General features: G+C 32.5%; 1 protein-coding gene across 2 annotated transcripts in view; it reads left to right on the top strand.

Moving 5' to 3' along the window:
- The window catches only part of sdt (stardust), a 121,643-nt gene extending 95,305 nt beyond the window's left edge, over positions 1 to 26,338 (top strand). For both annotated transcript variants that reach the window (XM_065358056.1, XM_065358057.1), the window contains 10 exons: positions 14,777 to 15,008; positions 19,909 to 20,120; positions 20,214 to 20,444; positions 20,530 to 20,775; positions 20,866 to 21,065; positions 21,161 to 21,333; positions 23,981 to 24,145; positions 24,243 to 24,374; positions 24,472 to 24,653; positions 24,794 to 26,338. In XM_065358056.1, coding sequence (XP_065214128.1) covers positions 14,777 to 15,008; positions 19,909 to 20,120; positions 20,214 to 20,444; positions 20,530 to 20,775; positions 20,866 to 21,065; positions 21,161 to 21,333; positions 23,981 to 24,145; positions 24,243 to 24,374; positions 24,472 to 24,653; positions 24,794 to 25,012 — 1,992 coding nt within the window. In that variant the 3' untranslated portion in view covers positions 25,013 to 26,338. The remainder of the gene's footprint in view (positions 1 to 14,776; positions 15,009 to 19,908; positions 20,121 to 20,213; positions 20,445 to 20,529; positions 20,776 to 20,865; positions 21,066 to 21,160; positions 21,334 to 23,980; positions 24,146 to 24,242; positions 24,375 to 24,471; positions 24,654 to 24,793) is intronic.
- The last annotated feature ends 179 nt before the right edge of the window (positions 26,339 to 26,517 follow it).

Genomic DNA, 26,517 nt, shown 5'->3' with positions numbered 1-26,517 from the left:
AGTTTCAAGAATTTCGGAAAGAAAATGACCAGTTTCTGAAACTTTGAGTTGCTCTAAAGTAAAATTTTAGATATAATGTGATATCAATATCAAGTCTGACTTTTGAAAACTTGATAAAAAAAAAATCAAAAATTTTTTTTCCAATACATACATACATATTTTTTTAGACTTTTAAAAAACTGAAAAAATCCTTTCAAGTTCCTATCAATGACATTCATGTTCTCTAGTTTGAAATACATACAACTGTTTCGGTATTGAAATCAATCTATGTGTATTGTGTACTTACTTATTGGTGTACCCTACCTGCCTGTACATTGGTACAGGTATCCACTCTGTAGTGGATCATGTATCGTGATACATCGATAGTGTCATTTTATGACTTATCATTAGAGTGCGGATTTTTATTTTTTGCATATTTTGATATGTACGAGATAATTGCGCATATCGCATTGATCTTTGTGATTTGGAACATTTTCAGTAAAATGAGCCCAATTTGATTGTGCATATTTTGCATATTTTGGCTGTAAATGCATAAAACGTCATAATTCTAGCATTAAACGTGCATAAAACGACATATTTTGGCCATTTTCAGCATATTTCAAAAATTTTGACCAAAATTTTCATTTTCAATTTTTTTTTATCAAAATGACTGCCAAAACAAAAAAAAAATGAAAATAAAAATTTTTTACAACTGATTGTGTGATTTTTTCCCCATTTTATTGAGGCACTACAACAACAACAAAACCAATTGAACAATGTTTGATGTATGATGTAATTGATGTATCTTGCTAAAATGATCAATTTATGATGATTTTCAATACATGTTGTTTGTATTTTCCCTTTTTTTGTGTTTTATAGAATTTAATTGGAAAATAACAAAAAATGAGTCGTACCGTTGTACTCAGGTTGAAAAATGCTTTCTAACAACACCCATCTCGATTGTGCATATTTTGCATTTTTCAGCATTTAAATGCATAAAAACGACATATTTCAGGCTTTTACAATGCATAAATTATGTGCATAATTTGAGATTTTTCGTGCATAAAAATCCGCACTCTACTTATCATCGATGAATATTCACTTCATCGTGTAATCGTAGGAGGACATTAATCCTCAACTCTGTTCAAGGCGTTATATGTATGTGCCTAGTCAGTCGGTTATGCGTGACGTCCTGCGACGTCCAGCAAGATGGTATTTTCCTATCATCATTAGACCTTGTACGCAGACCCATGAAACCGTTTAGCTTCATATTTATCAAAATCCTTCACCTTGACTACTTCCAAGGAGTGTCTTTCCTTTGTACACAGCATAGGGTCTTTCTTCGTGTAGGTACCTACTCTCTTCTTTTACGAGTTGATTAAACAGTCCACGATGGTAGGTAGTAGGGTACCTCTATATTATACTTATGCTTTCAAAGTTTGAATGTCTGGTATCGAAATCGATCACTTCTAATCCGTATAGGCATAATAATATACTGAAAAATGTGGTTATAAAAGCTGAAACAAAATACATACCAAATAAGTAAAAACAGTGTAACATGTAACTCGTTAAAATTATAGGTACTATATTATCGTGTCATTTCCGTTAATTCTTTGTGTTAACGTATATGGTACATAATACTGCACTAATTTCAACTCTTGTGTACTTTTTATTACCGGTAGAATGAGAGGAAAAAAAGGTAAACTTGATAACGTCTACCTGTGCCAGTGCCTGTGCGACGGTTATCGTGCTTTCATGCATGACGTATGAGTGCAGTGTGGTTATTACAGCAGAGACTCAAGAAACCCAAACGATGGTGTAATAATTTCCGTAGGTACCTCTACCGTACACATTTTTAGTACCGGTACCTTTATTTACCTAGCTTATGTATATTCTGTATAGGTACACAGGTACGTTGTACGCTGACGTCGTCGTGCTTTTTATTTATCGAATTATTCGAAACGTCTAACGAACCGTCCAGCTTCAATTTAGCTCCTTTTGTCCATACTACAAACAACTGGTTTCCTTGGCTGAGTAGTCCTATATTTACCTCTGTAGTACGCGATGTCAACAAACCATTTTTATATGTATTAGATTTTGGCCATCGATAAAAAATTTTCCCCGGTTCGGGTTCGTGTTCGTGCATTACGTAAACAGTCTTGTGTAAAGCTTCAAATGCGACGACTGACGAGATTATTTTATGTGGCTTCTAAGTTTTAGAGGAGAGACTATGTCTGTGTCTTAAGTCTTATCGTAGGCCAACTCCATTATGAAAACCATATCTACTGAATAGTGTTAGTTACCAGGTAATGAGCTCGTAGTAAAGAGTACCTATCTATACCTACATACTGCGTTTTTGGTTTGCATTTATTAACCAGCACGTAAAACAATTGAACGCGCGTGTTAACGAATATTTTAATCGGTATGTGTGAGAGTTTCGAGTCGGTTGGTTTGCCATTTTATGTATGTGACGATGATGACGAACTAGTTTATGTGGTGCTCATCGTTTTTCTAATTGATCCAATATGATCGTTGTGAGTTGACCTTTCATTTTTTTTTGTTCGTTTGTAATTTTAATGTGTTAGTTATGTGTAGAAAAAAAAAGTAATTGTAGAGTTGAGTATAGAAGGATACTGATGTGGAGGAAATTTCCCAATATGGAACGTAGTATGTACTGTTTCGATACATTGTGATGTACTGTTCAATGTTTAGTTATCAATCATGAGAATGAAGGCAATTCACTGCTGCTGATGAGCAATGCTGTCAGAGAATTCAGAACTGTCCAATTGAACCCATTTCTTTAGATTAGAGTCATTTTTTGAAAAACATTTTGGTATATTAGTTTTTGCGAAGTGGGTGGAAAAAGTTGTAAATATTTCAATTATACATTCCACTTGCAGTTGCTACTCGGATTCAAAAAATTTCGCTCACTCGTCAACGACTTTCTCAACTTTCACATTGATTGCCTTAGGTGAGGTATTTGAGCTGCTGTAACTATACGTAGAACATATGTTTTTTTGATTGAAAAATTTTATTGTACTATATCGTAAATATTTTTTATTTGTTTGACATAGAAACTCGTATATGGTTGTAGATAACTACTAACGTGAACTTTTGGTCGCTTAGTTATCGATTTCGCTCATTTTTCGCTAAAGGATGAGGACCCAGAGACCTCCATGATGGTTTTAGGCACCATAGTAGTTTGACCTTTTTGAAAACTGCTCGAAAATTGCACAATTGCATCTGATGGCCAATCATTATTCATTACACTATAGAAAACATGGTTTCTGAATTGGATTTCAACTCCAATCCTGTTTCAGTGGTTCATTTTTAGTGAGAAAAGTGGCATTTTTGGAGGTCTCATAATTTTCCAAAAAAATGTGAGATGTGGGGCTCGTGCTCGCCGTTACTTTTCGAGCTCAAATTTTTTTTTAAATTTACCCAAAAGTTTCGTTTTTTTGCCAAAAATTGCCGAAAATTCTCGCTTTTCAACCAAAAATTTCAAAAATCTCATTCTCTATCAAAAATGTTGAAAAATCTCTCCTTCCATCAAAGTTTCTAAAAGGTTTAGTTTCTTGCTAAAAATTGCTAAGAATTGTCGCTTTTTCTTTAAAAATTCAAAAAAATCTCACTTTTTTCCAAAAATTACTCCAAAAGTCACACTATTTTGCCAGAAATTACCAAAAAGTCTCGCTTCTTTACCAAAAAGTTGCACAGTAATCTAACTTTAAACCAAAACAATTTTCAATTTGAAATACTTAGTCAGGGTTTTTTATGATTTTTTTCCAAGATTAAGATGTTTTGTTCACCGTTAATTTTTTTTTTGTTACTCTTTGCTTACTTTTTCGAGTTTTTTAGGTTGCTAAAGGTACCTTTTTTGTTGAAAAAATGGATTTTTCACGAGTCCTGGAGATGTCGAAAAATATGCTGGAACTCGGCAATTTTTCATTATTGACTTGAGATTATTTAGATTTTTTCCTAGATTTTCAATCTGAAAAATGTATTAGGGGCTAGGAGTGTGGAATTAAATCAAGAATTGTTTCATAAAAGCGCGAAAATCCATTTTTTTTCATAGCTGCAAAAGCCACATACGATCCCTTTCGAATGAACATGCCAAATTTCAGCTTCCCAAGTCAATTTGTGGGTTCCAGAGCACAAAAAATACTCAAAAATGATTTTTTTTTTTTAGTTGCTGGAAAAAGACTGAGAGGGGATTGAAAATGAATATGTCAAATTTTAGCGTCCTTTTAGGTCATGTTTGAGGAGCAAGTGTCATGAAACAAATTGTTTACCGGTCCTACCCTCGTTGCCTTCAATTGGTCTAAAAACCTAATTTTTAAATATTTTGTTCAATTTTAGATTACCTTTCGATCAAGATATTTTGTTGATAGTGGGCACAAAACGAGCAAATGATCTACGCATAGATTTCGTGATTGCGACCTCTTTAAGCTCTTGGCTGCATTATTTATCGAATTATTTTTCGACTCGTGATTCTTGAAACCTTGAACATGAGTGAATTCTGAGGGAAAGATCATTTGCATTCAAATCCCTTCAATCACGTTTCAGGCTATAAATATCAGAAGTATCCGAAATTTATCAAAATGGAGCCCATGGAATAATATTTTGAGCCTATGGCTCTGTCCAAAAATGTGGGAGCAGATGAAGCGTAATAATTTAATTATTCTGAAGAAAATCGCGTTAAAAAGAAAAGACTCGGAGAGGGCCGGGGAGGAAGAAATTTTGAGAAAATTCTGCAGCTTCTGGAAAGATGCTGGAAAAGTTCTCTATTCCAATGAGAATGATTTTCAAACCTCTTGTACCTACTTACAAAACGTTTGGATTATCAGAATTTTTTTAAAGAAACCAATGTGGTGAGGGGGAGGGGGCTACTTCAATTGAAAACCGAAGGAATTTTTAAGAAATAAATTCTCAATACATATACAAGCTCTTCTAGCATAAAATTACCCTTTCCATTGTCTATCTGATGCCAAGTTTAGTATACCAATACTTTTTTTCTCACAAATATCATCCCAAACTGCAATTCGAAATTATCGATAATTAATTCAAATATGGTATGCAGGCTTTCGCTTTCTCACGCCCAATTCTCGTAGGTACATAACTCGAAGAAAAAATTATCCGATTCCGGAAAATTATAAAGTCCTGTAACCACTCGTAGTGTTCCTTTAAGCCATAATTACAAACTATGTAGGAAAACATCCTCCCGCAGAATATCCCTTCGAGATGAATTACCTGCAACCACGTACGAGTAGGTAGGTACGTTCAACACGAACCATGAAACCGAGCATGAGTATTTTTACATTAGGCACAGAAAAAAAATCGAGAAAAAAGCACCGTGCACTGGCATAAAGTAGTCGAATCTCGAAGCCTCGCAGCGAATTCTAAACGTAATTGTCATATAACAAAGAATCGCAGTCACGTTATTTAACCATATACCAATCATTTAAAAATACCTCTCGGAGTATTTCCTTAACGTTTTACCTTTCTATATGTATCATACTCGTTCTTATAGATATAAATTACCTACCCACTAAATTGTACGCATATTTGGTGTAAATTTTTTGTCCTAGCGAACGCGAGAACAATGTATGGGAAAATTTTTTCCATCCATGGTCAAGTTGAAAGATAACTCAATAGCTATTATATGATAATTGACGAGTTGTTGGTTATTTCTCTTGCGCGTTTTTTCCCTTATTTGTCGTTTAGCTTTGAGAGCACCTTCGATCGAGTATCAATATCCGTTCACATCCGATTGAAAAATTACAAAAATTTTAACCTTGCATTCAGCAATATATTTCTAATGTCAGTGACTCGTACGTACGATACGTCGCCGTCGACTCGTCGTAAAGTGTATGAAACTGGTCGATGAAGCCATTGGATGGAATTTAGTAAGATTAAATTTACTCTATGGCCGAAGTTTGTTCAAATTCATCATTTGTTTCATAACTCGATCGTTAATGGCTTTCGAACGAGTAGACAAGGACGCAAGGAAAGGTACAATGTACTTTCGGGTATTTTTTTTCAGACAGGAGTATTACAGAGAGTAATTTTTCTTGTACGTGTACCTAATATTTTTTTACATACCAATATTTCAATTTTCGAACGAACATTTCATTTGATCTCGAGAATTTTTTAAATTTAGATCCTCATTGATCGGATTGATAACTTGCGTACTGAAAAGAACGAAAAAATATGCCTTAAAGAGTAAATAGGGTCATTCCATGCCAAATCGTTCTTCGATTTTTTAAAAAATCAGATCATGTGTAGAGGTCATCAAACGATGGCGAATGACGCAAACCGAACATTTTTTCGATTTTTTTTGGCGGAGCTGTGGGGCTTCAAAGTTTTCCAAAATGACCGAAAATGGAAAATTTCAGTTTGCAAATTGCTCCGGTTGTACGTGGTATAAAATTTTAAACTTTTTTTCAAAATTGTAGTACTTTGAGAGGGTAATTGACGAATGATGTCAAAATCAGTGTTGCCACTTTCAAAAACTTATAATTTAAATATAACCATGATCTCGACGAGTAAAAATTCTGAAAAAATTCTCAGTTTTAGTTCTTCTTATGTAGAATAACATATCAAAAAATTGGACTGACATTTTTTTCATTTTCGAGAAAAAAAAATCACAAGTTTTACACTTATTGCAAAAATACCACCAGAAACCTAAAAAATGAAAATTTTTACATTTTTGAGATATTTTACCAATGTGTAGACGAACATGTGAAAAAAATCCCCTCCTCTCAATTTGTCAACGAATTGACGAGAAATACAATTTTTCGTGCTATAGTTTTGAGAGTGAAACATATTGAAAAAATTTCGCAGCCTTTTTAAACAAAAGCAGGAATATAAAAAATGAATATTTTTACATTTTTGAAATATTTCACTGATGTAGACGGACATGTAAAAAATCTCCCCTCCCCCCCCCCCAATCAACAGTTTTGAGTCTGTCTTTTCTGGTCACAAGTCGAGTTTGCTATAGTTTGGGCGCAATTTTGAGTCTACGCATCCAAATAGGGGGGTTTGGGCCCAAAATTTTTGAAAAATTGTTTGAAAATGGAAGAAAAAATTGATCGGGCAGCTGCAATTTTATTAAGAATCGTTTTTTCTAGTCACAAGTCGAATTTCCTGAAGTTTGGGTACGATTCTAAGTCTGCGCATCTGAAATGGTATTTTTTGGGCCCAAATTTTACGTAAAATTTCCCGAAAATGATTGAAAAATGCGTTTAGAGATTTCCTAAAAATTGCCCAAAAACGGTCGAAAAATGCGATTGAGCTGCTACAATTTTGGGAATCCTCTTTTTTGGCCACAAGTCGAGTTTTCTGGAGTTTGGGCTCGATTTCAAGTCTGCAAATCCAAAAAAGTATTTTTGGGATTCAAATTTTTTTAAAAATTGCCCAAAAGTGGTCGAAAAATGCGATTGGTTAGCTATACTTTGAGAATCCGTCTTTTATGGGACACAAGTCGAGTTTCCTTGTGTTTGGGCCCGATTTTGAGTCGAATCCAAAAGGGTATTTTTTGAACCCATTTTCAAAAAGTTCCCAAAAATGATTGAAAAATTCGATTGGGGTGCTGAAATTTTAAAAATCATATTTTCTAGTCACAAGTCGAATTTCCTGGAGTTGAGGCACAATTTCAAGTCTGAACATTCAAAGGAATATTTTTTTAGGGCCCCAATTCTCGTAAAATGGGCTGAAAGTGGTCGGAAAATGTATTATGTACATACCTACTACAAAAGATCAGCCAAAAATACAGACTCAGCTAAAATTGCAGGTTCCAAAGTCAATTATCTTGACCCTGAAAATTTTTAAAAATCAAATTTGGGCTGAAGAAAAAAAAGAAAAAAAATTCATAATTCGAATTGAGGAATAATAATCACTTCGCACTTACCTATTAAAATCGTTCAGGTGACCATTATAAAATTTTACACTACGAACCCTTGGCCCTCTCCTCGTCGAAATATTTCGTTCGTGGTGAAAATTACAGCCTTATTTGGCTTCACTTCGGGTTAAGAAAGATTGGATTTTTGCTTTCGCTTACGCTTCCAATTCCATTCAGCTCGCGATAAGTTGAAAATTGGCCAAGTATTTTGGGAGTTATACGATACGGTGGCTGGATAGCCGGGTCAGGGGTTGGAGGGGCGGTTCTGCAAACAATAAGTTTCATTGTTCGAATGAGAAATACACAATATTTCAGTTAAATAAACACCACCATCCGCCATAATCGATCGTGTAAGTTCGTACACACCGTTACTCTTATACATAGGAGGTAGGTATACAATACAAAACGGCGATTTATTTGTTTTTTGCGTAATTAATCGAAGTAATTATCGATTGTTCGTCTATCTGACAATCGTCGTACTTTATGTATTCATTGAACAATCGTCATTTATATATAAGTGTATACTTGTGATTTACCAATATGGCGATTTTTTTTTCGCCTCAGGCTTTGTATAGGTAGAGGTACCTACGTGTAGTTGTGGGTTTGAGTGTTTGGTGATATGATGTAGGTACGATTTAGAGTTCGCGATATTAATACGTAATAATTATCATGGTGAAATTTAATTTGAAAAAAGTCAATTTTGCTGTCGACGTAATTTTGGAAGAATATCGTAATGAATACGGATACGGATGTTGCGCCAGTAGTAGCCAGGATAATACTCGTACGACCAGCGAAGGATTTAAGGTTGTAAATTGATTTTTAACGGCCAGGATCAGATCGATCGTACGTATAAGTGACGTAAATTACGTCGATGCAGGGTTTAGTTTTGGTGTTTTTTTTCACTCGAAAATTGATAATTGATGTATAAATGGGCCTGTTACATGCGTCGATCGTTCATGCAATATGTATTAATATTCGGTGCGATAAACAATGACGTCTAATTTGCGGAACGAATAAGCATTAAATTTGGATAGGTTTTTTTTCCGCTTTGCCTTACCTTACCCTTTACCATTACCTTACCTTACCTTGTCCAAAAACGTATTGATAAGTATTGGTAATCGATTAGTGAGCTCAGAGCTCGACTGGCACATCTCGTGATAAATATTCGTAGTACCTATACGAGTTTGATTGGCCAATACGAGAAGGTAAATCCGTTGGGAAGCGGTCGTTGTATAAATACATGTCGGTTAATTGTTTACATTCGTGAACAGCCAACCATATAGTACACAAGGTACCGGTAGCTTCCGCCTTTTTTGCGAGCCGATTTCCAGAATGGAGATGCGGAGATGCTACGTACCTATATTAAATGGATGATGGAACGATGGACGGAAACAAATTGAACCGAAGCCCGAGCGAAGAATGAAAACCGACCCTAGGTCTCATTAGGCTCATTATCTAAAAATGTTTACTTACCTGTTTACCTTGTCCACGATGACCGATTACATCATCGAACAATAATTTCGCGCAAGAATTTTCATTTTATATTATTCTTTTTACGTAAGAAGAGTATATGGTATGTGCTGCGTCTATACGTATTACATTACAGTACCGAACTACCTATAATACGTCGCATTGATGGTAATTAAACGTACGGGAGAAGTTTTCCGTATGGGTCACGTTCGTGAACGCATTTTCACGTCAAGTTACCTGCGTATACGTCTACGTAGTAGTTCGTATACGTACATTACGTGTACCCTGTACCGAAACCGATGCCTGTATCTTTACCTGTAGTGGATATCGTTCTCGCTGTCTGCATACGAGTGTGTACGAGAGACAGAGACGTAAACCGAACCGAGGCTGTGATTTATGAAGCGTAATTATTATGATGACGAGGATGTGGAGTTTAATTCCTGAGTATGGCTTTCAAATTGGTGTAATTAATTTTTGACCGGTGTGGTAATTGCATCGTGTACCTGGCGAAAGCAGAGTAGAGGGAAAAGAGGTTTTTTTGTTGGTATATTTTTTCCTTCGTATACGTATGTGTGCTGTATGGGATTTGGGTACCTGAACAGGTGTCAAGGTGTCGTTATATGGGAAAATTGGTTATTTAATGAGAGGGGAAGATGTGTCGAAGTGTTATTCGAGTTCTGAGATTGGAGCAAAAAAGTGAGTTTTTTCTCAGAGCTGAAAAAAATGGTAGATTTTGAGGTGTTTTGAATCGTCGTGTCACGTTTTCTTGATAAAGTACCATTAGAGTGGATCGAAAAAGAAAACATATCCTGTATATTGACAGAAATATAGATGGAAAAGTTGACTTTGTATGGGAAACTACTCAAAAAAATTGTGAGTCTCCTAGCTATTCATGGAGCTAAGCCAGGGGGTCCTCAAAGTAGAGTAATTTTTGAAAAAAGTGTGGTTTTTTAGAATTTTGAGTAGTGAAACAAAAAAATTTAAAAACACAAAAAATGTTTGCTAATTGAATGTAAATCTTGAGTTCTGGAAGTGAAAATGAAGATGATGATATCAATTCTGCAAATCTTCAGCAAGTTTTTCTAGACTGAAAGAAATTATTTTTTACTTTGTGAATTATAAATTTTCAAAAGCTTTCGCCCTCATTTCGCTCGTGCTACTCTAGATAATTTGTTCTTTTTCCGATCATTATCTATGTACAAATTAGTGCTGTACCTACTTGGAAAATATTTGCTCAAAGTTTTTAAAACGCTGTGGATAGAAAAATTTATTCTCATATCGAAAATCATGTTGTTTTACCTACTTCTGAAGAATAGTGAATTTTCAAAAAGTTTCGCCTTCTGGATTCGTATTTTCAAAAATATTACTTTCCTGAAAATTAGTCCAATTATTAGAATTTGAAAATGTTAGAGCCATAGACTTCAACTTCTTGTATTAAGAATGCCGTTATTTTACTTTTCGAATTATCAATTAATTCTTCCAAGCTTTTGCCCTCGTTTCGCTCGGAATAGCTATCATTTTTGATAATTCAAAAGACTTGGTCATTTTTTTTCAACTCCAACCCTCCCCCCCCCCTCAAAAAACAAAAAAATTAGAAACGCCTTAGCTATTTAACTTACTTGGGAAAATCTGGGGCAAAAAGTTTGAAAAATCTGGAACAAAAAGGAGGGACATATCGCTTCGTCATGCCCCCAAATTTATTTTTCAACAAATACATATTTATTTGTATTTTGTTGACGATCTGGTACCAAAAAATAAGATAGTTAGGCACAAAAATTATTCAGAAAACAAAAGGTCACAATTTTTATTAATTTTTTATTGTGGAAGGGGAAGGGGAAGGGGGTTCAAATACGTGTTTTATTTCAGTGTTTTGTCAGTAGAAAAGATGATGCATAGTCATGCAAAAGTTATACATTTGGTTTTTGTTATTTTTAAAGTTTCCCAATTCTTTGATCCTTTTTTAAAAAATATTTTGGCGTTTTGGGTTCATTTTTCAAAAATGAAATTTTCTAATTTGCAATTTCATGGTGTTGAAAATATGTAGATCTATTCATCATTTTGTCATAAAAATTATAACTTTTGCAATGTTTTAAAATTATTTTTCTACTTTTTCGTGAAGATCAATCGAGCTGATCCTTAAATCATCGTATTCCTCTTCCCCTTTCCAACAATATCATCTTCAAAAATTATTTTCACTGAATACCATGATTTTTTAGACACATAAAACGGGTTAACTTATTTTTAAAATTTTTTACAGAATTTTCAATCCGCGTTAGGCCTTCTTTTGTATTTCTTTCCGTGGTGCAAGTTCCTATAATTTTCATAACCCCCCCCCCGCGCTACAGCGTTTTGAGAAAAAAATACAAAATATTTACCTAAATTGTTTTTTTATAGTTAAAAAAAATATATTTTTGGAAATATAAAAAAGTAACTTTTGTTTTAATTTACACATATGTAATATGTACAAGGTAAGTACTAAGAAGGGAAGCTCTTGAGATGCCATCATTCGATTAGAACGGGATTGCGATTTCTGGAAAGAACATGTTCTAAAAACCCCCAAAACCAAATTTTCAGCTGGCCAACTTCATTTTTCGATTTTTGGCGATCGTTTGAAAATTCAATTGCTCTGGAGGCTCCAGAATGGCTGGAAATTGTGAAATTTGGATTTGGGGAATTAATATCAATGTTAGGACTTATTTTGATCATTATTACTCATCATCATCATGTAAGTACGTTCTTTTTTTCAAAAAGCATAAATCACCAAAAACAGTCAATTTTGAATTTTCAAACGTTCGCCAAAAATCGAAAAATGAAATTGGGTAGCTGGAAATTTGGTTTTGAGGGTTTTAGACTGTGCTCTTTCCAAATATCGTGGTCTCGTTCAAATCGGATGATGACACCTCAAGAGGTTCTCTTGTAAGGTACAAACTTGAATGCTAAATTTTAGATTTAAAACAACATTGTTATGGATAAATTTAAATTTTTAACCCAAAAAAAAGTTGCCAAAATTTTTTTTTCATTTTTTTTAAATTCTTTCATTTTTTTAGATTTTACAAATTTTTTTGATTTGTTTCAGATTTTTGACAACATGTAATTTGTTTTTCAAATAATTTACTCGATTAATTATTTTTTCATTGAAAAAAGAAATGTTTTTCGAGGTTTTTTAGTATGTAGTCCTTTGTTTTCGAAATTTTTTCGACTTCTCATAAAAATTGAACTTTTGAACGTTGTAGAAAATATCTTGAAAACCAACATCTCTAGAGAAAAAACCAATTGGACTCTACTGAAGGGAATTTTGCATTTTATAATTTTATTTCTCTTAAATTTTTCTACATATGGAATGATTGCTGATTAACTTAGAAAATCAATTTTTACTACCAAAAACGTTGAAAAAAATGATTAAATGATTTTCAACTGCAGAACTGGTTGTGAAGAAAGACTCAAATTACGTGATCGATTTTTTTTTTTAATTTCAGATGTGTGGTATCATTTTATCAGCTGGCACAATTTTTTAACTTGAAAAATTGCACTTTTCCCCTAAAAATTAGATGGAGAAGGCACAAATTCCCCATTCTGAAGCATTAAGGACAAAATTTTGAATTTTCTATGTCCCAATATTTTTTTTATATTTAAGGCTTTATTTTCGAGATGTTTGCAATGAATATGAATGATCAGGGCTGGTGTTTTTTTCAATATCTCGCAACCTAAAATTGTACCCATTCTAAAAATCATCGATAAAATAGCTTTTTAACCCTTTCATTTTGATGCAGTTTGCTTTCGAAATCTATTAGATATAATTACGATGACGACGGGTTCATCAGGTACACTGCGAAACATTCCTACATTAATCACATTTCGCCTACCTTGTACTACCTATAGAATGCCTACATTACATAGTACGTGCAAAATAATGAAACACATATTTCGAACCCGATAATAACATCGGGGTCAGAATCTAATTACTGTTATGAAAGGTTCATTTCACGTTTGCAAAAAAAAATTTTCTCTTTATAAACGCACACGTACGCGTACTTCTTATACCTCTACCTACATTAGAGGTACCTACCTACTATAAGCACTTGATTTCAGTGTATTAGCTTTTTTTTCAATAATAATCTTACAGTTCATTTGCGGCGCTCGGTGTATACGAGTATTATAGTCTGTAATCACAGCTACTGTACCAGTATTGCATAGTATGAGTTAATGGGTTTGAAATTTTACGAGCTCGTTTACCAGCTGTAGAATATTTTCACGAAAAGTAATCCTTATTAGCTCAGGTAAACAATACTAGGAATGATTAAATTTGCCACTGTGTTTACGTGTATTGTATAGTACGTATACGAAGTACCTACTTATAGAGAGCGAACGCCTGACTCGTTAATCATATAGGAGACTATCGTGTGCATCTTTAGGTGTAAAAATAATACGAGAGAAGCCTTGGCCGAGGTGAAATTAAATATTTTGCTTCGAGTTGTCTTCAGTTGCCTGTTGTTTTTTTTTTTTGCACAAAGACGCGATAATTTTTAACGTTTGTTTGTTTATGAACGGAAATAGGTAAACGAATAGTAAGTATACTAGAAAATGACTGGTGTGTCCTCGAGGAAGTTGGCCAATTCTTCGAATTAATTATTAATTTATTGTCCGAGCAGTGTGTCGTTGGTGTTGTCGTCAGGTATTGTCTTTGAGGAGAAAAATCCGTTCGCTATCTGTTTCTCACGGTTAATTTGAAGTAGCCCATTAGCAGCGCGGTAGATGGTACGAATCTAACGACCACGAGAGAGTACTTTATTGTACACGGTGCGGATGTGTATCTGTACGAGAGTATATCGCGTACTAAGTATATATATTTGAGGACATTAGAGAGAACTTTTGGTCGACTGCTGCTGCGGAATGGCATGGCAGTTGTTGTAAGTTTAGTTCGTTTGTTAATTGACGCTTTAGATGAAAAAGTGTGTGGCTGTGTGCACTGTGCTTGCTGCTTGCGCCGGAGCTGGAGATGGGCTCGCGTAATTACACCTCAAAAGAGTCTCTCGACGAGTCACTAGGTCAAGCCGATGTTCATTCGGATAACGACCTTTTTCACGAGTACGAGTACGAAAATGCCAGCCAATTGATAATCGCGTAATTGTACCATTGGTATATAAGATTAATGATGCTTTTCAATGCGGTACATACCTATTGGGCCGAGTTTTTTAATATAATTTATTATATACCTACGAATACCTCATCGCGACCGACGACGCGTACTCTGGTCTGTGTAGAAGATGATTCACACTACCTGTTCTTAGAAATTCTAGTGAAAGGGTTTTTTTTATTCTATTATGATTACATGTTGTAGATGTATGGTGTTTTTTAAACCGAGAGAGTTCGATTAGGTATACATATGATACAGGTTTGATTTTTTTTTTTTGTTCTTCTGTATTACAGGATGCTTTACGTAAACGGAAAGAAGAAGAGGAAAGACTTGCTCAAGAGGCTGAATTTTTAAACCGTTCGCTGAGAGGCTCGAAAAAGCTTCAAGCTTTGGAAAGCACACCATCGGAAAAATCTGTAACACCGACTGGTATCGTTAATGATGCTTACGCGGACGACGAAAGTTTATCTTCACATCATACCGAAGCCGAACAAGTCTTCCATGAAGAAATTCACAAAATATTAAGTAAGCTAATTTTTCCAGCTCACGAGAAATCAGATAAAAACACGAGTTTTCGGGTAGCCTAGCTCTGTACTCTTATAGCGGTTCGTTCATCGTCGTCGTCGCGGTCGTTAACGTTATCTTTGTACGTTCATCTTCTGTGTAGTTTTACCTGCCTTTCGTGGGGAATAGTTTGAACTGGGTTGTTTGAAAACTCTCCCCTTTTTTTTTCGTTCAAATTTTGTTAGTTTTTGGGGAAAAAAGAAAAGTCAACTGTATTTTTTTCCTTTTTTTTTCTTTGTGATGATTTTAAGCCATTTTTTGTAGTATTTTATGGAAATTTTGGCTGATTTGAAGTTTGAAGTTCATAGTGTTTTTAGATCAAAAATGCCAAACACTTTTCAAAAAAAAAAAAAAAAAGGAAAAAAAATAGATTTGTAAATTAAGCAATTTTATAATGTTATAAATTTCATATTTTTTTTCGGTTCTAAACTCTCAAAGTTCCTCAGTCTTTCACTTTTTTTGAAAAAAATGAAAGCTGGGATACACTTGAAGGACATCTATGTATTGAATCCAGCGCTCTTAAATTGGCGTGAGCCGAAATTTCGTACCAAATTTTTATAATATTATTGTTTCAAAACAAGAAGTTGAAAACACTGAGGAGACGTACCTGAAAAATGATTGGGTTTTCGAACTGATCATTCTTGAAAATCTGTAACAAACGACGCATCACTAATGAATTTTCAATTCTCTGTTATTTTGATCATGTGTAAGGGCAGATGATGGAATGTTTGAAGGGGACAAATGGAAAAAATAAATCAGTATTCGAATTCCGAACTCGGTTTCATCGAATTAATATGAATTGAATAGATTGATGCAATACGTATAAGTTTCACCCTGCTTCAAAAATTTTTGCACGTGGTCACAAGTGGAGGCTTTGTTGTACCCTAGGACGTGTCTTATTTTGCAAGGCTAGACAGGACGTGTCTAACGGTCATGAAAGTCATGAAAAAATTATGAATTTTGCTAGAAACTTTCTGGAAATTTTTTTTAAAAGCCCATAAACCGAAAAAAATCAAAAATTTGTTCAATAAATTAGAAAAATAAAAAAACTAAAACACCTACTTGCCTACAAATTTTTAAAAAATTCCTTGCAGTTTCAAATTATTTAATTTTTTTGGGGGGGGGGGGAGGGAGAAGAGGTATTTTTATGCGGTAAACATGTGAAAAATAGGTCATGAAAAAGTCATGATTTTTTGTCTGGGAGTTTTATTAGACACCCTGTTGAAATTTTCAACTTCTCACTCCCTGAAGTTGTTACTTCGAGTAAGACATTTATTCCCCTGTTTTTCCTTTTCCCCTTATTTGCAGCCATCGTAGCGGGTCACTTTTCAAGTGACTTTGTCACTTTTTTTACAAAAAGTCACTATTGGTTACTTTTTTTGATTTTTTTTTTAAATAAAAAAAATTGTTTTTTATCAAAATTATCTTTTTTTTACTCATTTTCAAATGATTTTATGCGAATTTTCTTCATTAAATAAGTTCAGAATTTCAAAAAACACAAATTTTTACTTTTCGAAACATTAATTTTCAGAAGCTTTTTGCACTCCCTTCGCTCGGGCTTCTTTTATTTTTCAAAATCAAGATGGAAATTCATTTTTTTTAAAATCAAGTTTCAAAGCCAAAAAAAACCTACCTGCATACAAATTTTCATGAGCTTTCGCCCTTGCTTAGGACTGTTCTGTTTTCATTTTCAAAATCAACTTCCTTCAAAAAAACATTCAAATTCTAAAATTTTAAAAGTAAAAAAATGAGCTACTTGTTCTCACATTGAAAAAAGAAGGATTTTCCTGTGGGACAGGGGCAGGGGAGAACAAAGTAAGATTTTCAGGATTTCTTATTGAACGTTTATTTCTTTTGTTTTTCGATTTTTTGCTCTTCTAAACGCTGGAATAAAAAAAAATTGGTCACTTTTTTGGTCACTTTTTTCACTGCTATTAGTCACTAAAGTCACTTTTTTTTAAAGAAAAAATTTGGCTACGATGCCTGCTTATTTGAAAAAAGTTCCACCAGGAGTCCCCAAGTTGAGGAAAAAAACCTAAAATATCCAATTTATGCATAAATTTCTCATTTCTGAGCCAGCATTTTTCTAAATAATCCCCCTTTTAAGAAAAAACTTTCATTCGACGTCCAAGCTATAATGTTGGCTCCTTTTGCATGTATACAGCTCCCCAAGTTGAAAAAAAATCAATAAAAAATGGAACAAAAATCGAAATTGATGAAAAATTTCCTCAAATTTCCCATTTTTGTATCAAAATTCTTCTAAATAATTTAAAAAAAAAAAAAGTTTCTCGGTCTTCCAAATAGTGTTGATTCCTTTGTACGAAACCCTCCTCCAAAATTTGAAAATGGTCAAAAAACATGAAGAATTGAAGTTTGTACACATTTTTTGAAGAGTTTTCGTTTTCGAACAAAATTCTTCCGAATAACTTCCTTTTCGAGAAATATTCTCTTTTGTCTCCAAAATAATGTGGGTTAAATTTGAAAAAGATTTTCTATTTCTAATCAAATTCCGTCTTAATGATCCCCTTTTAAGAAAAAAAACCGCCCTTGCCCCCTCACCCCCCAACTAGGTGTTTTAGTTGATTCTTTAGTGTATTTAATTTTTCAAAGAAAAAGGAACGAGTTCAAATTGTTCATCATTTGAAGAAGGGAGGAATTTGAAAGTGTAAATATGACTTTTCTGATTAAAGTGGACCAAATCTAAAGATTTTAGATTGTAAAAAGGTTGAATTTTAAATTTTTTGAATGTTTATATTTTGTGAGAATTAGGGGGGGGGGCTTCCCAGTCCCCAGTACATAGCAACATTTTCAGTGACCCATTTTTCCAAGAAAATAACAATTTAATAGATCACATGACATTTTTTTCTAAAATCCCACCCAAAAATCACTATGCAGTTTTAGGCTCAAAACGCTTCTAAAATGTTCAAAGATACATTATCGTTGAAATATTCAAATTTTTCGCGAAATTTAAACGCATTTTGATAGGTTACACGACATTTTTTCTAGAATCTCAAAAATCATAACCCAATTTTGGGCTCAAAATTCCTCAAAAAAAAAATTTAAAATGTTTTCGTTGAAACATTTGAATTTCTCGAGATATTTTATGCCATTTTAATTGGTTGTAAAGTCAGCTTCGTACGGATTAGGTACTTTGTACGAAGATGCAGCTTTCTGCTTTATTGTTTGGAAATTAATTTTTGCGAGAAAAAAGATACCTGCTACAATTTTTTTCAGTCCCTTGATATTTTTTCAACGTTTTAAAATTTTCAAAATCAACTTATAAGTAGGTAGGTACTCGAATATTTGATTTATTATTTTGTTTATGTTTTTTTCTTGACGTTTTCAATTGATTCGAATGTTTATGATTAATATTTCATGGTCAGTTTTCTACGTTTTGATTTTTGAATTTTCATTTCTAGAATTTTCATAAAGTTTTCGCAAAAATTGAAAAATGACTTCTACGAGCTGATGTTTTCAATATTTAAAGTTTGAGATTTGACAGCATCTTATAATAATGCAGGTTTCAATTTTCGACCCATGGCATCTTATTTCGTTTCACTGCTCCCCCTCTCCTCTCTGATTCTTTTCTCTCCTTGTCCCAGTTAATGTGTAGGTACCTCAACCTATCTTATATTATGAGAATTTAATCGTGTGTGTAATTGTGGGTACTTAGGCACTCTTTGCTCACTTGAGAGAATAGCGCACGTGTGATAATTGTAGCTGAGACCTGTCTTGCCTATCTGCGTACCTCTCTCTGTCTCTAGTCTCTGGCTATACGTTTTGAAAAACCCGCGTGATAAATGGTTATGATATTTTAGGTTAGGACAAGACATACAGACGTGCCGAAACATAGGTCACGATTAATTTTTACTTTGCGCATTGCTTCATCACACGTTGCTCGATTGCCGCATTCCGTGACAGTTGGTTAAGTTTATCTGATTTTTCATGAATAATTTAATACGGCTGGCAAATAAAAATTAGTTCGGGGTAAATTTTAATCGTTGTTCGAAGGTGATGTGATCCGATTGGCATGCAGGACCAGGTACCCAGTACCCACTCTGTAGCCTATCGATATTCGCACTTCGCTGTTACCGCTGCGCTGTAGGCTGTTAGACAGGTTGAACTTGGCGATAGTTTTGAATTTGAACATTGCTGCTAGTAAATGAGTAATTTGCGAGCTGGATGAGTGAGAGTAATGCAATTTGAAGAAGACGGTATGAAAACTCACAAAGATTAAAAAATTCAAAAAAATTTCAGCTAATCAGTGATTAATTGAAAAATTGAAGGTCTCATAAGTTTTTTGATTTTCCTAAAGCAGACCAAAAATTCGACATGAGTGAGTAAAAATGTAGGTATTTTCAAGGTCGAAACTTTCAATCTATGTACTATGATTAAATTATTGCTCAAGTTTCATTAATTTCTTTGTAATGGCTTATTTAAATTGAAATGAACTGAGAAGGTGCATTCAGAAGGGATGAGGGTGCTCGTTTGAGCTTTTCAATATTTCAAACATTAAAAGAAAAGAAATATTAAAAAATAGCTGATTTCTTGAAAAATTCAACAAAATATTTTTAATCTCAAAAATTAAAGATTATATAATTTTTTGAACTTCGTGAACAATTTAAAAATTTTTTGGGGGAAAAAGATCATCAGTTCATCACTTTTGAGAATTTTTCAAATGGAATTATTTCCGTTCTGAAATCAAGTTTCCCTGTATCAAGTAAGACCAAGAGAGTGAAAGTGAAATTGACTATGGACGAATTTTTTCTATCGTTGCTCCGCTAGGTACCTGAAATAATTTGCAAAAATTGTTCGTACATAGACAACCTTACTAACAGTGTAACTTTACGTTTATTTTCAGATTATGGAGAACTATTCGCCTCATTGCAAAGACTTCAGTTACAATTGAAAAAGGCTGGAATAAACGGCAAAACTTTGGAACCGGTTCACAGCCTGTTACAAAGGCACAGTTTCCATAGAGCTTTATCGATACATAACAAAGTGCAACAAGTATGGTCGCCGTCGAAGCTTAAAAAGCCAGTTACATCGGATGCTAAATCTTTGATAACAGACGTAAGATGAATTTCCATTTATTTCTTGTCCTTGCCCTCCTCTTCTTACTTGAAAAAAAAATTAATAATAATTTTGTTAATATTTTGTTGACAGTGTCTAAAAGACTTACAAGGTAGTTCCTTACCTGAAGCTTCAAAATTGACTGAATTTTTGGCTCGAAATGAGGTCGAAGAGTTGCTAGAAGCTCACGACGTTATAGTGCGAAATTTCTTCCCCGAGACAGAGGCGGATGTAGTGATACAAGACGAATCGATTTATAAATCGAATATAAATCAGGATCCGAATGTAAAAATTATAAGGATCGAAAAAACAAACGAGCCTTTGGTAAGTGACCTTTGACGAAAATCTTTTGTTGTCGCGTGTGGATATTCGTAGGTAGGTAATTACATCGGATTTGAATTAATTACAGGGCGCTACGGTGAGAAACGAAGGCGATACTGTGATAATCGGTCGAGTGGTAAAAGGCGGAACAGCCGAGAAATGTGGATTGTTACACGAGGGAGATGAAATTTTGGAAGTTAACGGCGTAGAAATGCGAGGAAAAACGGTTAACGAAGTCTGTGATATTTTATCCGCCATGAGTGGTGTATTAACGTTTTACATAAATCCTTGTCAAAATACGAGGACGAATAATTATAATACTAAAGATGTACTCGTAAGTATTGCTTCCCTATTATAGTGATTGTAGATTGTTGATTGGTAACTGAATTAATCGATATTTTGTATGCGATTGTTTTACAAACAGATGTACGTTAAAGCTTTATTCGATTACGATGCCGAAGACGACTCTTACGTGCCTTGCAAAGAGCTCGGTATCAGTTTTCAAAAAGGTGATATATTAATTGTTAAATCGCAAGAGGATCCTAACTGGTGGCAAGCATATCGATACGGAGAACACGATCATTCGCTGGCAGGATTGATCCCCAGTAAAACCTTCCAACAACAGTGAGTGTTTCTTTCACTTTCTTCATTCATAAAATCTATCGTAGGTACCACTTCGTCAGATTTTTTTCAACATTACGATGGTATTTTTCTTGTAGGAGAGAGGCGCTCAAACAGACAATAGCTGGTGAAAGGATCAATAAAGAGAAATCACGTAAAGCTGGAACTTTCTTATGTGCCAAAAAAAATTTAAAGAAGAAAAGAAAGAAGTCTCCTTATCATACGTATCAAGATGGTGGTTACCCTTTGTATTCGTCATCCAGTACTGATGGTAAGTTTTATGAGAAATTAAGTTATGTACTTTTGAAGGATGTTTTTCAAATTAATATTGTCAGTAGAACATTTTTTCGTTTTAAAAAGCCATCGTGATTCGTGAATGTAAAATCTGTTTTGTTTTTGAAATTTTGTCCTGAAAATAGTTGAAATATTTTGTATTGAGCGAAATTAGACATCTTGTTTTCAATTTCAAATTTCAAAATAAACATTAATTAATTTTTGGCATATTTTTTACACTTTTTTCCTAAAAATTTTGTGATTTCTTGACTAAGTAGATTTTTTTTATCCTTAAATTCAAAATTGATGTTCTTACAAAATCAAAAAACCTCACAATTCTTTTTTTTTCATTCTCGTAGGCTTTTGAAAAAATCTCCAAATGTGATTCCTTTTTTTTTTATTGAAAAAAAGTGATTTTTTAGAAAATTTTCAGTTTGTGTCCCATTCCTCTTCATGTTTCAAAAGTTACTTTCGTCATCGAAAAGAAATTGGTAAATATTTCAGGTCTGCTGGAGGTAAATTTAACGAAATTTTGAAAACATATTTTTGAAAATAACCCTAAATGTAAGCAAAATCTGCAAAATGTGGAGAATTATTTTCTAAAAAATTTCTTTTTTAGTCAAATATTAAAATGTTATGATGACGATTAAAAATTTAAAAAAAAAAGATAAAATATTGCAGAATCTGAAAAAATAAATCTCAAAAAGTCTGTAAAACAGAAAAAATTGCTGAAAAATGTGTACAAAAAATTGATCAAACATTTATACTATTGAAATTGAAAGATGCGAAATGAAAATTATAAGAAGTAGGTATGTCTCAAAAAAAAAACTGTACAATTTTCATAAAGATCACAAAGTATCAAAAAATTTATGAAACATTTTTTGCTTAACGCAATACAATTTTGGAAACATGGTGTAAAATATTGTAAAAACGATAAAATTGTTTACCAAAACTGATTTCAAAATAAGAAAAAAAATAGTGAAATTTGAAAAAAATTGAATGAAATATTAAAATAGGTATTACTAAAATAAAACGAAATTAGACAAAAAATGTATAAAATACTACAAAAAGGAAAAAAAAATTTTAAATCACTGAAAAATTATGAAAAGTTCATGTACTTCAAATATAATTGTGAGAAATTTAACGAATGACATTAACATTATTAAAAAGACTGAAAGTTGATGAGAATTTGAGAAAAGTTTTGAAAAAAATGCCAATAATTTATTGTTGAAATTTACAAAATAATTGATAAAATATCATCCAGATTTTAAAAAATTACTCAAAATGGGAGGGAGAAGGGAGAAATGCAAAAACGACGTAATGTATCATAAGAACAAAAAAAAAAATTAGTAAGAACGACGAAAATTGATGTAACTAGGTAATTATGTACTTTTCAAAAAATCATCTTAATAGTTAGAATAATTAAGAATTTTTGAAATAAACTATTACTAAATTTCAGCAAAATACTGCCAAAATTTTTAATTGAAAACTAGCAAAAATTAATGAAATGTTGATGAAGTTAGTCAAAATTTGGCAAAAATTGCTTAAAAGGTCATCAAAATATAAAGAAAATCACTTAAGATGAGTGAACGTTGAGAAAATACAGCAAAAAATTATTATTAAAATGAAAAAAAAATTAATGAAAACAACCAAAAATTGATGAAATTTTGCTGAAGTTGGATAAAATTTTGTAAAAATTGGTCACTTTGTTGAAATGTTTTCAAAAATGTGGAGGATGATGAGTGAAAATTGATGAAAAATAGACAAAAAAAATTACCAAAATTTTTGTTAATTAAATTGAATACAATTTGGCAAATTTGGTGAGATTGAAATCTAACAAAATAAGTACGTTCAAAATGAGTAAAAACTGATGAAATCCTGCAAAAAAGCAATCAAATGTTTTAAAGAAAAAAATTGTGAGAAATGAAATTATGAAAAGAATTACTAAAAAATCATCCAAATTTATTGAAAATGAACAAAAATAAGAAAATGTCATGAAAATGCAAAATTTGGCATAAGTAGGTAAATGTCTTTTTTTCATTCGTTTAAGATCTTAAAAAAATTGTATAGAATGGATAAAATTTCTGCAAAAATGAAGAAAATTTGTTAAAAATAATCACACATGATAAGTAAAATGTTAAAATTTTAGAATTTTACAATAATTTCCTATTTTTGTAGATTTATAAAAAGATGATCAATTTTGAAAAAATTTGAGCAATTTCATACAAAATTGCTTAAAATGAACAAAATCTGGTAAAATGTTTCAAGATTTGAAATGTGAGGAAAATATCGCATAAATACCTGAAATAACCACAAAAAAAGTATTAAAATGTAGTAAAAACAGTTTAAATGAGTCAAAGATGATCAAAAAGCTACAAAAAATGCACAAATTGATGAAAAGTTACTGAAAATTGCAAAAAATGCAACAAAATATGTTACGAGTATAAATTGGTTCAAAATTTCGCTATGATAAATTCCATAAATCGTCGTTAGAAATTGTTAAGCTTACTTATGATTTTTTTTAGCAGCTGATGCGTAACTTCATTTTAAAAAATCTATTCCATATAAAATACCTACTCATGATTTTTTTTTTTGGAAATTCAAGGAAGTAAATAATTCATTTTAAAAATCTTGATTTTTTTCAGAATACGACGGAGAAGAAATACCAACGTACGAAGAAGTAATATGGTATTATCCAAGTATGAATCATAAAAGGCCTATCGTTTTAATCGGTCCGCCAAATATTGGAAGACACGAATTAAGACAAAGATTAATGGAAGATTCTGATCGTTTTGCCGCTGCAGTGCCACGTAAGTCATTAAAAAGCACAAAAATCACCCTACAAAATTTTCAAAAAATGGCAACAGAAATAAATTCTAATGTTATACTTTGAAAATTATTTTTCAGATACCAGTAGATCTAGAAAAGAAGGCGAAATAGATGGTCAGGATTACCATTTTATTACTAGAAGTCAATTCGAAGCGGATATATTAGCTAGAAGATTTGTAGAACATGGCGAATATGAGAAAGCTTATTACGGTAAGGAGGGGGAAAACATTACCTATCTATCGTACCTAGACCTACGTATTGAATTATTAATTTTCATGCTAATTACAATTAATTTATTACGTTACAGGTACATCTTTAGAAGCAATTAGAGCAGTAGTAAATTCTGGTAAAATATGCGTATTGAATTTACACGCTCAGTCATTAAAAATATTACGTAGTTCAGATCTAATGCCATATGTAGTTTTCGTTGCTCCTCCTTCGTTAGAGAAATTACGCCAGAAAAAAATCAAAAACGGAGAATCTTACAAAGTACGTGGTTTTTTCCCTTCTCCTTGTAACAATAGGAAACAAAACCTATAGAAAATTGTCCTTTTATTAAGTATATCGTTATTACGACGACGTACTATAATGCAGCGAGCTTTTATTTCAACCATATCTTCGTTTTGCAGGAAGAAGAACTGAAAGATATAATAGAAAAAGCTCGCGAAATGGAAGATAAATACGGTCATTATTTCGACATGATAATTATAAATAATGATACAGAAAGGGCTTATCACGAGCTGCTTCACGAGATAAACAAAGTCGAAAGAGAACCACAATGGATACCGGCATCGTGGATACGAGGGGGTCATGTTCGATTTGTCAACTCGCACAGAGCTTTTCGGTAGACCGTAGACGAAGCTGGAGCAAGCGAGACGAACGGAAAGGCGTACAGCGCTGCCATGTGCAAGGTGCTATATATTTTTAAAAAATAAATTTGTTTTAGAGAATTTTTTTTTCAAATTGCATTTGTACTTGTTTTATTTTCTTTTGTTTTTCTTCTTTTTCTTTTTCGTTTTTCGTCTTTAAAAAATACCTACGTACACATATTTGAATTTTTAATCGGTACATCACGAATTTTTATTCATTTTTTTTTCCGCTTGTTTTAATGTTTTTTCCATCGACTTTGAAAAATTTATAGTTTTCCGGCAGAGTAAAAATGAAAACAGAAGTATTAAAAATTTTATATTATTTACGTGATTATTTTGATATTTTGCAAAAAAAGCTCTTCTTATTTTATAAGTCGATATTTTTATCTTGTTACGTATTCCAAATACGATCTATATAGTTTGACTTTATTTTTGAAAGTGTAAGACTGGCTTTTATTGTTAGTTTTTGTGGTATTTTTTACTCAAATGAAGTTGTATGTTACAAAGGGTTAAATTTTATGCTTTTTATTTACGTCGTCGTGTATTTATTTGTGGTAAATAACCAAATTATGTTTACAGTAAAGTTTTGAATAAAAATTGTGAATTTTGTAAATAATTAATTCGTTCTTCCGTAAATATGTAATAAGTAAATACTATAATGCATTTATTATATACCATTTGTAAAATATTTATTTAAGAAATTGTAGTTATTTATTTTTTTTTTATTATTTTAAAATTTATTTGTATTGTGTAGAAAAAAAACAAAACAAAAAAAAAACAGAAAAATTAATACTCTTACGTTGATTACACTGGGCAACGGTTTCGAATTGGTTTTCTGTACTTGGGTTAAAAACATGTTTATTCCGTATGTGTTGAGATTTTGCGATAAAAAATTTCAAAAATTAAGTTTGGATTTTTTTGGGGATCGTAATAGAGAATTTAAAATTGCAAATTCGTGTTTTAATAAAATTTAGCTATTTATTTTTTAATTTTTACGATCTCTAATTCATTTTTGTTTTTCAAATAGATATTCTGAGAAAACTCCCCTTCCTCGCTGCTACTTGAGAGTGAGTAAATGAAAAATTTAATATTGAACATGGTGGTAACCTCAGCTCAGAAATTCTGTTGCCCAATGTTATAGATCGAATAAAGTGTTTTAAAATTTCAGACTGCTCAAATTGCATAGAAGTTCTCTATACATAACATTTAGTAATAATATGTTTTGTGATTTATTATTATTATATAAATATTTATTTGTTTGTAGTTCTCATTAACGAAAATATGAATAAATAATTTCAAAAAATTTATTGTTTAAAAAATTGTTTTTATTTACTCGTATTGACGAATTTTAAAATAATTGCGTGAGTTGGTGCGATAAAATTGCAATTTCGCTTGTAAAAATATACAGCCAGTGCTTTAAAATAATTAATATTACTCGGAAATTGATTCATTTCATTTGTCAATTTTTTATTCAGTGATTTAAA

This window comes from Planococcus citri, chromosome 3 (assembly GCF_950023065.1).
Source record: "Planococcus citri chromosome 3, ihPlaCitr1.1, whole genome shotgun sequence".
Taxonomy (NCBI): domain Eukaryota; kingdom Metazoa; phylum Arthropoda; class Insecta; order Hemiptera; family Pseudococcidae; genus Planococcus; species Planococcus citri.
Note: the sequence above shows the minus strand (reverse complement) of the source record. Positions and strands in the feature narration are given on the sequence as shown.